Below are 12,449 nucleotides of genomic sequence, written 5' to 3'. Positions count from 1 at the left end.
TCTACTACTGAAAATCGCCGAATATCAAAAACCCAGGAGCTCACATAGCAGGCGGGCGGGCTACGAATGTCGCACAAACTCACCGAATAAAATACAGTCCACATCCAACCAGAAAAGAACTCCGAACGACAGTTTGTCGGCGACAAGGCTCATCTGGAATTCTTCAGATATTCAAGGTCTGCGTGGTTCCGGATGAAGCGTAATCGGCGCCACTCTGGCGATCGCCACCCTGTCCGTCGAAACTCGAAAGGGTGCAGGAATTGTGGGGTGCTAGACATCAGGCGATGATCTGCGGCTATATTCCTTTCTTACCGACCGAAAGATGATGAGTGGAAAACGTCATTAGCTGACATCACTCTTTGAACTCCGGCCGATGAGGCGGCTAAGAACAGAAGGGGATTCTGGGATATTCGTGTTGGACCGTGATCCAGTCACGGCCGGAACGGGCGTTTTCTTGAAGCGCCGTCCACCATTGCCTTAGATGCTGTGGAAAGTAGGGGCATCAGTAAAAACCACGGCACGAATGAGAAGATGCACGACCGATAAAAGCAACACCGTCTCAGAACCAGATGATGCGTCAGCGTTTTGACCCCTCCGGGCCCGCGCTATAAACATGACTAATGTCACATTTTTTGTATGCGCTTAGAATATAACGTGCTTGCTTGCTTGATCTACATGACCGTTCTTATCGTGGCATCCGTATTGTTTACAACGGTATTTGCCGTGAGCGGTATGCGTCATAAAGATAACCACGATTAGCGTTCCGGGGCTTGAATGTCGCCCGCAACCTCGGCATAGCCGGACTTGGCTCTGCGTCATCCTACCCCCATAATTCCCCTTGTTAATTGAACTTTAATGGTAAGTTATGTCCAGTGCGTGACATGCAAGAATGGTCGACTTTTTTGGCCGAGCGATGACTTATTGTGATGCATCCGAGTTATTTTGTTGTTGTGTTTGATGTATTTTAGATTGAGTACAATAACTTGGATGATATAGTCATTTTTATTTTTAACCTTCAGTCGCTCTCTTGTCCCGGGCCGGTGTATGTCTTTCGTCACAAGTTTACTTATAACGTTGTCCGATCTCAGCCCTTCTCACTTTTTTTTTTGTCAAATCATTGGCCCAATGCTAAATATTTCAATTCTGTTGGACACCTATGAATTGGGCGCCGGCCGAGTCTGGCTCAGTGTTTCTGCACTTGCCCTCTGGCTGCAGATTACCATTCGCGTCGCGTCGCGAGGGTTCCTCGTTGTGAAACTGGCAGTGACTAACCCGCCGCGCGCGCCGTGGACTTTCTCCCAGGCGTGGAGGAGCCGTTCCAAATTTACATCAGGATCGCACGCGACTGCTGTCCATGCGCCCGTTCATCCATTGCGTCACTGAGCTGCCAAGGTCGGGGTGTGACTCGGCTGTGCCACTTTCCGCCGGAGCCGGGTGTCGGCACTGGGTCAGACAGGGCTTTCCAGGTGACCTTGCCACCCTGCCCTGTAATATGTTCCGGGGATCGGTGTTGCACCATCCGCTTCCGAAGACGGCCAGCTTCCGCTGATCAGCTGCCGTCATGACCAGTAGCGACTTGGATCTCGTTGTGTTCAGTCGTGTTACGGTGCGCCGCGTGTTCTGTGCTGATCGCCTGGTGTGCTGTGTTTTCTGTGGATCGTGAGCAGCTGGTGACGGCTCGCCTACCGTTCGCTTGCAGAGGTGGCGAGATGGTGAGCCGACGAAGGATCCTCAGCCGCTCCCGGGACGACCTCAACATGGAGGCCTACCAGGAAGAGGAGGATGACGTCTGGTACAAGAAGGAGAAGCTCTACAGCGTGAGTACACAAACACGGTGGATGGGGGGGGGGGGGAGGAGCGACGCATCACCATGATCGCGACTGCTTATTTGTTCAGTAGATGTGGCAATCTAATTTTGGTAAAATAATTTTTGAAAAGTCATTGTCCACAAATTGTCATACTTTTTTCGGTATCTTTCAGATTTTCTGAAGTCCAATTTTGCATATTTAATGATAACTAATGTCAACGAACAATATCAACGTTTTGTTGAGCATTCGGTCATGTTTGCATAGTTATTCATGCAATTGTTTCCGCTGTGAAGCAGTCCCATACCATTTCATGTACCCTACCTCCTCTCCCCTTTCCTCGCCGCCCTGGCGGTGATCAGACCATATGCGTCGAAGCCCCGACAGTCTCAGTTTCGTTGGACCAGCGATCGGTGTCGGGCAGTGGTCCGGACCGGCTCTTAGACACCGGGACCAGTTTCTCCTAGCGACCGTCTGTCGCCCCCCGACAATCGACGTCCAGCGCTTCAACAATCGTGGCTCTAACAATCGGCCGAGCGCTCCGACAATTGACCCCGAGCGCTTTGTCTTTGGATGAAAGTGTCCCGTCTGGCCATGCTACCAGAACTGGTTCAACTACGGAAAATGACAGTGCCCTATATGATCAATAAGATACAAAATTCTTGTAACATCATTTTAGTAGACACAATAGTTGATGCGGAAAACAATGCATGTCATATTCTTGGAGTTCATTGCATACCAGACAGATATTTGAGGCAGCAACAAACATCATTAAGTTCTTTAAAACAAACATTGCATTGTTTTATTGCAAAGCTTGATTAGGTACTCGAATTCAAACAATCGATCGTTTGATATCTGTAGATCACTTTGTTGTACAGAATACCCATGCAGCTGGTGTGTCCGTTGACCTTTGATGTAGAAAGTTGTGATGTTTCCAGCCACAACAATCAGAGCAACTTAACTTAACCGTCCGATACCTATTGTTCGAATCAGCCACTGATATGCCATTGTTCACCTTAGTACAACGCTATGTCTCGGTAGCAACAAGTCCAGTTGGAACGAGACTATTGCTCTAGCTCTATAGCTTGCCCTATTCTGTTGATCCGTAGCAGCTTATGGATACTTTGTACATATTTACAAGAGTAAATTCACCTAACATTTTAAAGTGGATTTCGTACTCGTGGAAAATGCCTAATAACTTTCCATTTCTCCCCGACATATGTCAGCCGGCTTAATCGCTTTAGAGGACTTAACTATCACTATTGGAGACACATGTCCGACGTTTCCTATATTGAGGTCGCCGTCCGCCTGTCGGGGATGTTCTCAAGAGTTTGATGACGCCGAGCAGCGGCCCTGCCGGCGGCCTCAGAGAAAGGCGGCACCTGCCGGCTGACGTCACAGCTCCCGCGGGCCAAACAATCAACGGCTGACACAAACAACAAACAGCGGGTCTGAGCTGACACTAGCGGACGGCATGTATCCGAAACTGATCACACGGCGGGTCGAACAACATTATAGAACGGCGCTTGATGCCGCTGCGATTACAAACCAGCATACAAAAGCGCGGTGTAATGCACTTGTCAATCAAACTTTACAATAGTGATCGACGACGGCGTTAGCACCTTAGTCAGATACCAAGTAAACGTCAGAGAACTGAGTCCCATGTCTCTGAGACATTTCTCACGCCATGCGCGTCGGTTTACCCGAATCGTGAGTCCAGTCGGGCTAAGGCAACTTGATAGCATCAGCTTGATCTCAAGTCGGGTCTCTAAAGTACTGCCACGTTTTCTGTAGATATAACACTGCAGTTGCTCGCAGCCCCTTGACCTTTGAGCTAAGTCACGCTGCAATAAAAACGGGACATTCCAAGGCGACATCCGCCACACTGCACACAGCGGCACCTGAGCAAGCAGAGCTGCAGTGTCAACCACCCTGTGTTTTTGAACTGTAAACAATCCAGGAATCCGCACTGGCCACACCGGAAGATTGCACAGGACCGGCCTGCACGCGGCACCCTGCGTCCGGTATCCAGAGTCCAACCGGTCCGACCTAATCGGTCAGCCCATCCGCCCATGACATTACCGTAAAGCCGCTAGTTTCCACTTTCAGCCACGGCTTTGTCGCTAAACCGGTGCGCATCACAGCGCCGGTTACATGACAGATAAGTTTGTGCGGTGATGATGATCATATCTGAACATATGCCGTCTAAGGCATCGTTCATGCGTAACTAACTCGTAAGCCAGATTGCGCCGTTAGGTGACAGCTTACCCCGTTAGCCTTACATTATCTTGAACATTTTTACCGCACCCATTGCGTGCACGTCTCATTCAATTGTAGCAACATCATGACTGTAGATATGCTGATGTCATTTTCATGCGATATTCCGCAATTGCAGTCAAGTTTCACGGAACAACAGACCGCATGACTGCTGTCTTGAAGCTGAATGCAAGGAGCTACGTGCCACACTTTTCACGGGAATAGCTGCACAGCGCCTTTCTAGAGATAATTATGTTATTTTTATTATTCCTTTTTTGTCCATTATAGTTAACCCGTTAGTCATCCTCCTGCTTAGCGGGGTCTCTGTCTTCGTAAAACCTTTTCATTCAAAAAGTGAAGACTAAATTCGCATGAAAGTATCTTCTCTATCTTGAGTGTCCAGTCTAAGATCGCTTTGTCCAATGCACACCCAGGCCTGTTTGTCGTGTCTTCCTTGCTACTCAGGCAGTCGTGTCTCACTGTGTGCTAGTCGTGATTCGTGTTTCGTGACTCGTGACTCCTGAGTCGTGACTCGCCGGACTCGACTCTCCGCGGTTCGCTGGGTCCGCCGGCACGCCCTGGACCGCCGCTGCCGGGACCCACTCGTGATCTCGCATACTTCCGTAAGCGGCGCGTTTCTCCGCGGCCGGCTGGCTCCAAGGCCGCCGAATAACGTCACGTTACGCAGATCGATGGAGTCACGCCTTGTAGACCGATAGGGCGTCACGTCGTGCGTGACGCCGCACAGAGTGATAGTGTCACGCTGCTTTGAGGGAAAGTGTTTACTAGTTTATTAGGAGTAATGTGACATGGACTCTCGTCAATAAGTCTTCTTAATTAGTTTACACTGGATATAAATAGACAAGCACGTATAATGCTGATAATTAGATGCACACCTGGACTGACAATAGTTTTAATTAGTATTATTTCACTATTGTTGGCAACGATTTGCCTGTATTTGAGAAAAAACGTCATCGACACTCTTAGCAAGTGATAGCAAATAACAGGGTGCGTTTGTGTGGGTATGCCATTCTGGGGATCGGTCATGGCCAGTCTCGTTTTCCGTTCTCACACATTGTGCAGCATTACGCGTGAGTCGCAGTACTCGGGGTCGACTTCTGGCCGGCGTGCAGTGTATCTGGTCTCTGGGAACCAAAGTATCTGGCGTGCGGGTGGGCTGTGAGTGGCAGTGGCAGGAAAACTGGCCTGCAGGGCGTGGTCTCCGCTTAGGAGGCCGAAAGGCGCCTTACTGACGACAGGGGTGAGCCATCGGGCCTGGGCTGTGGCCTGTAGTGGCTGGGTCCCCGTATAGCTCGCAATGTCACTGTTACCTATATCATTGTTAGTTCAGTCTCGCCTTTATAGTGTCTGTCCCATGTGAGTCGCAGCCGAGTCGGTGCTCGCCGGTTCATGACTCGGCGAGTCCTTCGGCCGGGCTCGGTCCGTGCCCGCGGGTCGGGCCGACCGGTCGACCGACGACATTGACCCTGTTCCGGCGGCTCGACTCGGCGGCCGTGGGTGCGACCTGCCGTCAGCACGCTCCCCATCAGTCAGCGGGCTTCACTCCCACACCCAGTATACGGGAGGTCGCGCCGCGCCCGCCGGCCAGGCAGCGGAGAACGGACAGATCGAAACACGGGCATTGATATGGAATTAATTATGTTGGTAACACCTACTTGAAGATTGAATAGACATGTAGCTTACATGTAGGTAATGCCGTACCGCTCATCCTGAGCTAGTGCTTGTCACCGAATACAAGTAGTGCTGCTAACGACCATGCTCTTTGTGGGTAGCATGTTTGGGATTGAACGGCATTCCCCGACTAGTGGCAGGCACATCTGTTGTCTGAAGAAACCACAGCAGCGTTACATCAGCTCTCCGAGGGCTGTCTGCCATTCATCCATATTGCATTACACTCTGAGTTACGTCAGCGCACAATCTGTGCACTTTCCCGCTGTATCGCCTGAAGTTCTCAATCTAAATTCTAAAACACTGCCATTCCTTCCTGCTTCTCAGCTTGTTTCTCAGATAGCTATTTAGGAAATTGTAGTCCTTTACACTGCACAGCGGCTACCGCCGTTGACAAGTGGTTTCCTCCTTCTCCAGTGCTTTGCGTGCCTCTTTGCATGTCACAAACGTGCAGGCCATTCCAACTATAGGAATGCATGCATCCTGCTACTTGTTTACTGGGACTGTAATGGCGAGTTGCTGACGATTTGACAGGATAGCCGGCGCATATCAGTGCGTATCTTCCTGTTTACAGTGGTTTCAATGTAACGGTCCCGTTCATCTCCCTGCCATCTCTCTCTCTCTCTCTCTCTCTCTCTCTCTCTCTCTCTCTCTCTCTCTCTCTCTCTCTCTCTCTCTCTCTCTCTCTCTCTCTCTCTCTCTCTCTCTCTCTCTCTCTCTCTTTCCCCCTCCCTTTTTCCTCTCTCTCTCTCTCTTTCTCTCTCTCTCTTTCCCCCTCCCTTTTTCCTCTCTCTTTCTCTTTCTCTCTCCTCTCTCTCCCTCTCTCTCTCTCTCCCTCTCTCACTAATCCTATCACTGTACCTTTCCCCCTCTCACTCTCACTATCACGTCCAGTCAGCTCGTTGACTCTGTGTCCTAGTTTGGTCAGTACTTGGCAGTCGAGCCAAACCCTGCCAGCCGGACTCTTAAACATGACCATGATAGCCAGACCCACAGAGCGGCCTCTAAACGTTACAGCCCCCGAATCGTGCCGCTAACTGCCGCTGGCGTGCCGGGAATGGGGGAGGGTGTGACTTGGCACTGCATTGACCTCGGCCTCGCAGCACACTGCCTCCTCCCCCTACACCGACCGACTGCCCCTTCCCGGGCACTGACCACCTATAGGGTGGGAAGGGGGACAGGTCGAGTCTATAGGGCCTGGCGAGGTGCCAAGGGTGTGGCACTATATAGGCTGTCGATTTGGTAGAGCAGTGCCGGGTCAATTTGGGCGGAGTGACGTGCACCGCTCGGCCTCACTCGACTCGAAGGTCGTGCAATGCAAACCCGCGTCGAGTGCACGGTGGTTGACTCGGCCGTGATACTCGTTGACACACCGTGATACACGTCGACACACCGTGAACGCTGCCTCCCAGCAGCAGACCTTGGCTCATTCATGCGGAGAGCGCGGCGCTCCCCGGCCGTGAGTCTGCGCGCGCGCCGGCCGCCGCGGAGACTGACGCCGACGGGTTTTCCGAGCGGACATTCGATCCGGGCCCGGATCTAGGGTGTCGGCGAGGAGGGCGCGTGGGGGCGATCCCAGACCATATCTGTCAGACGGAGCCGCGAGGTTTTTCCATCTGTTCTGTCTTCAACTACCACTGGGGCGCATCCTCGGCAAAAGCTCATGATTTCGTAGCGAATAAAACCAGCTCACTGAGTTACGAAGAGAATACGAATTGTATTGTATTGAATCGTATTGTAGGAATTGCGCTTAGTGGGTAAATATATGTTGCTTTAAGAGATACTTGCTGGAAAAATTATAAAACACACAACACATGCACGCACATACGCAAGCATTGCTAGTGCTTCGTAACGAATCCTTCATTGACTTGTAAAAGTGAAAAAGATAAGCACTGTTATCTGTAAGCTTTCCTAGTTTGAGTGCACACACTACACGCCTACATTGTCTTGGCACCTTTGTTTTCGTGGTTGTCTGTGATTGTATCCGGCTGTGGTCACTAATTGCGTCCCCCGAAGGCCGGCTTTCGTCCTTGTTTGGCGGTCTCACCGTCATGTGGTGTAGCGTGATCGTCACGGAAGCGTGACTTTCTAATGACACGGACACACACACGGACGCACACACACAAGAACACAGACACGCATACACACACGGAGTGAGGTTGGTGCTACTGTGCAGTGTTCACTATAGGCATCCACTGCAGGGGATTCGCCGACGACAAGCGAATCTGCCGAGTGGCAGAGATATTGGTGTTAGTGACTTATGAGATGACGAAGTCTCCCATGGTATGCTGCTATCCAGGCGTCGCAGTCTCCTCCGTCGGATTTTCCATGCGCTGTGATACGGGTGGATAAACAGCGAGATAAAAGACCGCGAGAGTTTATTATGACTGTGAACAGCATTGGCCCGAGGAGATAGCGAGCTGCCTTTTCTCTGCGCTGGCGCTCTGACAGGCATGACTGAGTTAGTAGGCCCACGAGGGCTGGTCTTCGGCCCGCCGCCGACCCCGATTCAGACCGTATCATCATCTCTCACTTTCCCTGCAGCGCGGCGCGACGATCCGGCACCGCCACCCCTGCTGACACAGAGCTGACATGGCGACGCGCTCCTCTGTTTCAGGACCACATCAGGGAGGTGCTCTCCAAATGGGACTCCATCGACGACGAGATCTGGGCCAAGATCATCGTGTTCGAGCGCAACCGACGCGTGGCCAAGGCGTACGCGCGAGTCGGTGTGCTCACCATCCATGGCTCCGATGTCGGCTTCGACGGGAGCAAGTGAGTGACACAATCACAGCGACACCTCCGCTGACACTTCGGTGACACGGTGACACCTCCCGACACCGCGGCGACACAACAACATCGCTTGAATGGTGGACTTCCTGCAGCACGCGGGCGCCGACCTCAGCCGGTAAAAGCGACGTAAAGGCCGTAACTTTTTATACGCCGCTTATGGCGGTGTTAAGTGACGGGAAGCGTTGTTTATCTCGTCAAAATAGCGCAATAGCAGACGCTGGTGTAAGTGGTGAAGTGGTTAGACGCTCGTTAACGTCCACTTCTAATCATAACGGTCACGAGACTTGAGTGGTAGGTAGATATCATTGTAGACCTAACCCTTTCAATAACACGGCATCTAATGAAGACTTCGGTATTCTAAAACAAAACTGTGATTCCTAGAATGAAATTCACTTTGCTTAAAGTCGAAATATGACGCTGAATTCGGCTGATTTTCCGACTGAAAAAGTAATCTATTGGCATGCTATTCTTCAGTGATGCTCTTTACTTTCCGAGTACACCACTCTGATGACTCCATTAGCCTGTGTTTTTAGCCCGGCTGCGCGTCACGTCACTCAGATTACCGTGAGCCCGTGTAATTACCTTGTGCGGGATCGGCCGACTATCCCCGCACCAGGCGGTATCTGTTTCATCTGCACTGAAAACTTTTTTACCATTTCCTGAAGGGTAAACCCGCCATAGCATGGTAGCTTGACACACAGACGTTTTTTACCACCTTCCAGATGGTAAATTTTACTCTTTCATGAAGAGTAAACTCGCCAGGGAGGGGTAACATGACACACAGACGTTTTTTACCATCTTCTGAATGGTAAACTCTTTTGATTTACTCTTGTCTAGAGTGTAACATTTTTTGGGTTACACTCTTTGAAAGGGTAAATCTTAAACGGGACCCTTTTCTAGGGAGTAACGCATCATCTACTCTGTGCTTTACCCTCCTACAGAGAGTATTATCTTCTGGCCTACCCTTTGTCACATGGTAATGTTTACTCTTTCCTTTAGTGTAAACCCCCCAGAGGATGGTAACAGACTCACAGACGCTTGCTTCAGAAGCTTCACGAAGCTTCTGTTAACCGGAGCTCATCAACTAAAAAAACATGCTTCAAGAGCAACAATGTATATTTGGCTTCCGTACAAACAATACGAGGGGCACACCAGCCATGAACATTGTGAGACTCTTCACTTATGCATACGAATTTATACGAAGCGTTCAGCAATGCACAAGCGGTAAATAAACACCACGATACAACTTGAATGCACTTTGAATGTGAATACAAGACATTCAGCGCCCTCATATTGGATAAGGCACAGCGCACAATATTTGAAGAGAGCGACGGCGTTCCTGGGTGGTCGCCCGTCTGCGTGAGATAATGAGACTGGATCACTACAGTGCAAGGCTTTTTCGAAGTCACCAACAAAATGCATAAGCTTGTAGCATCACAACAAAATTAATGTACGTACTCACAACCTAGGCCACGTGGCCGTGCACGGGGTCCTGTTAACCAGGTCAAATTAGCACCACTCAACGGCATGCAATGCTCTAGCACATCGGTACTTACAATAAAATGTCCATGCAGAGGCTCTATAGGCGATGAACAACACGCAAGCACAATCACCAACGGCCACGCCGCGCGGCACCGACACTGCTCACATCCGCTCTCGGAGACCAACGGCCGAAAACTGACAGATGCGCGCGGCCTTCAAACCGCAAACGGCCGATCTCGTTTCTGATTGGCTGAGTGATTCCATTTCAAATATCATCTTCACGAGGGTAAACAAGATCCACGCATGAAACGACTATCTGTACACGAGTCACGATACCCAGAAGGAAAGAGTTTTCGTGATGTTCTGGATCGCGAGAGTAATATTGATATTTACATGGTAATAATACTCTTCGCTGGTGAATAAGTTCATATTAACCACGTACCGTTACTATGCACATAATGGTAGCAAAGAGTTACCCTTTCAATATACTCTTATCTTGCTGGTTTGATGAAAATGAACCCTCCAGGAGGTAGTAAAAAAGTTTTGAGTGTGCGGCCCTCAGCCGGCCCGGGAAGCCACCGACCGAGGTCGACCAGTCGACTGGCCCTCTGAGCCTGCCCGGGACGTGCTCGATTTGGTAGGGACTTCGACAGATACAGAACGGTCCTAAGCTCGACCAAACGATAGCCTCTCCAAATACTTTTACTGGAGGAGAAGGAAGGATGAATAGGTTTTCGAGGAGCTTTGACCCTTGCTTTGTTTCACACTTGGTGTCAAATGGGACCGGCCATTTAAATAGTTTAAAATCATTGGAAAAATTCGACAGAGTCTGGAGCTGGACAATAGTTTTAGTGTTCAGAGAAGGTTATTATGTAACATCGGTAGCACCGAGCATCGGTCAAAGAAGCCCTGAATTTAGGAAACGCATCATCCAATCTACTCGTCAGTTAATGGTAGCAGCATCTGTATAAATGACCGTGTCTCCGAGAGGGCCTGATCTTGTGTTCAGAAATCAAATTATAATCCACATAAGACGTCTCCCTCTACAGACATCCCTCCGACATGGCTGCCGATTGATGTCATGCCCAGCCGCCATGACGGTGGTTTGGATGCTGTCAGGGGGACGCGGGATTAAATCGGTGGTCACAGGTGCAGTTAGCTGTAAATCTGCACCCCCAGAGAGGGGTGGTGGGAGGGCTGTTGACAGGGCTGACGGGAGAGTCTCCAGCCCGTTATGTAGCCGCAGCACCCATCTCTGAGCTCTCGTGGCGCCCTCTCCCTGCGGCACCTGCGGCAAGGTCCGGCCAGTCCGGAGGAGCCACTTCTGAAGGCCGCCCGGTCTGCCGACCTCTCCGCTGGCCTGGGAGAGGGGAGGAGCGGGAAAGAGGGAGGAGAGGGAGGGAGAGGGAAGGGCAGAGGGAGGGAGGAGAAGGAGGGAGAGAGGAACAGAGGGAAAGAGAAAAGAGAGTGAGAGGAACAGAGTCAGATGGAAGAAAAGGTTGAGGAGACTATGAAACGTAAAAGATCCTGAGAAAAGGGAATTGGAAGACCAAAAAATGTTGAGAAGGATTTGTCGTGATTTTCTAGTCGTGATTTTCTGTATCATGTAAATAAGTGAAATACTTGGCGAACGTGAAATTGACAAAGGAAATCAATGCCATTAAACTCGTGCTGACCGTTAACGCTGCAATTAAATGTCAGGCACGATCGACTTTTAGGCCAGTCATTTAAAGATTTCAGGTCCCCACGATTAGACGGGTGTGTCTCACGGCCCGCCAAGGCCGCCGGTATCCACCGGAGTAAGTTCACACAGCCCCCCCCCCCCCCCGCTACCACCGCACTGTGTTTGCTGGAGGGGGATTGGGGGGTGGAGTTCACTCCCACTAATTCTGCATTGTTTGTGGTTGAGGGAGTCGGGGGGGGGGGGGGGGGGGGGAGGTTGACCACCTGACAAATGCAGTGGTGCGCGACGGGCGTGAGTGAGCGAGCGAGGGGACCAATTTTGGCCAGCGACCCGGCTCCATTCCCATGATCAGCACAGGCGAGTTACCCAACCCCGAACTGGAGCGAACGGCGGTGAATGGAGACAGACACTGCGCACTGTCACCTGATGCGGCGCAGCGGCAATCGAACACAGGGCGCAGTTTCTGCGAGGTGTGGCAACCGAGGAGGGCGCCAAGATTGTAATTCAGGAACAGCCGTGTCTTTGTGCTCACATGTGACAGTGAACAGGCGAATGTTGATGACGTAAGGAGCGTGACGTGCAAAACGCTGACGCCGCACTATCTCTCTCTGATTTGCAGAATTGGTCTCGGTGGTTTCGATAATCCACTGAGAGATCCCAAGATTGAAGAGGTTAAACGGTACATTGGCGCGGTAAGTATCTGCAAGCTTTCCTGGGATATGAACTTAAACGAATTACAA

General features: G+C 50.8%; 1 protein-coding gene across 9 annotated transcripts in view; it reads left to right on the top strand.

Moving 5' to 3' along the window:
• LOC122377619 (serine/arginine repetitive matrix protein 1-like) overlaps window positions 1-12,449 on the top strand; it is a 72,390-nt gene that overhangs the window by 45,526 nt on the left and 14,415 nt on the right. For all 9 annotated transcript variants that reach the window (XM_043357860.1, XM_043357861.1, XM_043357864.1 and 6 more), the window contains 3 exons: window positions 1,700-1,817; window positions 8,368-8,525; window positions 12,329-12,401. In XM_043357860.1, coding sequence (XP_043213795.1) covers window positions 1,700-1,817; window positions 8,368-8,525; window positions 12,329-12,401 — 349 coding nt within the window. The remainder of the gene's footprint in view (window positions 1-1,699; window positions 1,818-8,367; window positions 8,526-12,328; window positions 12,402-12,449) is intronic.

This window comes from Amphibalanus amphitrite, unplaced genomic scaffold (assembly GCF_019059575.1).
Source record: "Amphibalanus amphitrite isolate SeventyFive unplaced genomic scaffold, NRLGWU_Aamphi_draft 000048F_arrow, whole genome shotgun sequence".
Classification (NCBI taxonomy): Eukaryota; Metazoa; Arthropoda; class Thecostraca; order Balanomorpha; family Balanidae; genus Amphibalanus; species Amphibalanus amphitrite.
The sequence above is the reverse complement of the archived record's forward strand: the minus strand, read 5'-3'. Positions and strand labels throughout refer to the sequence as shown.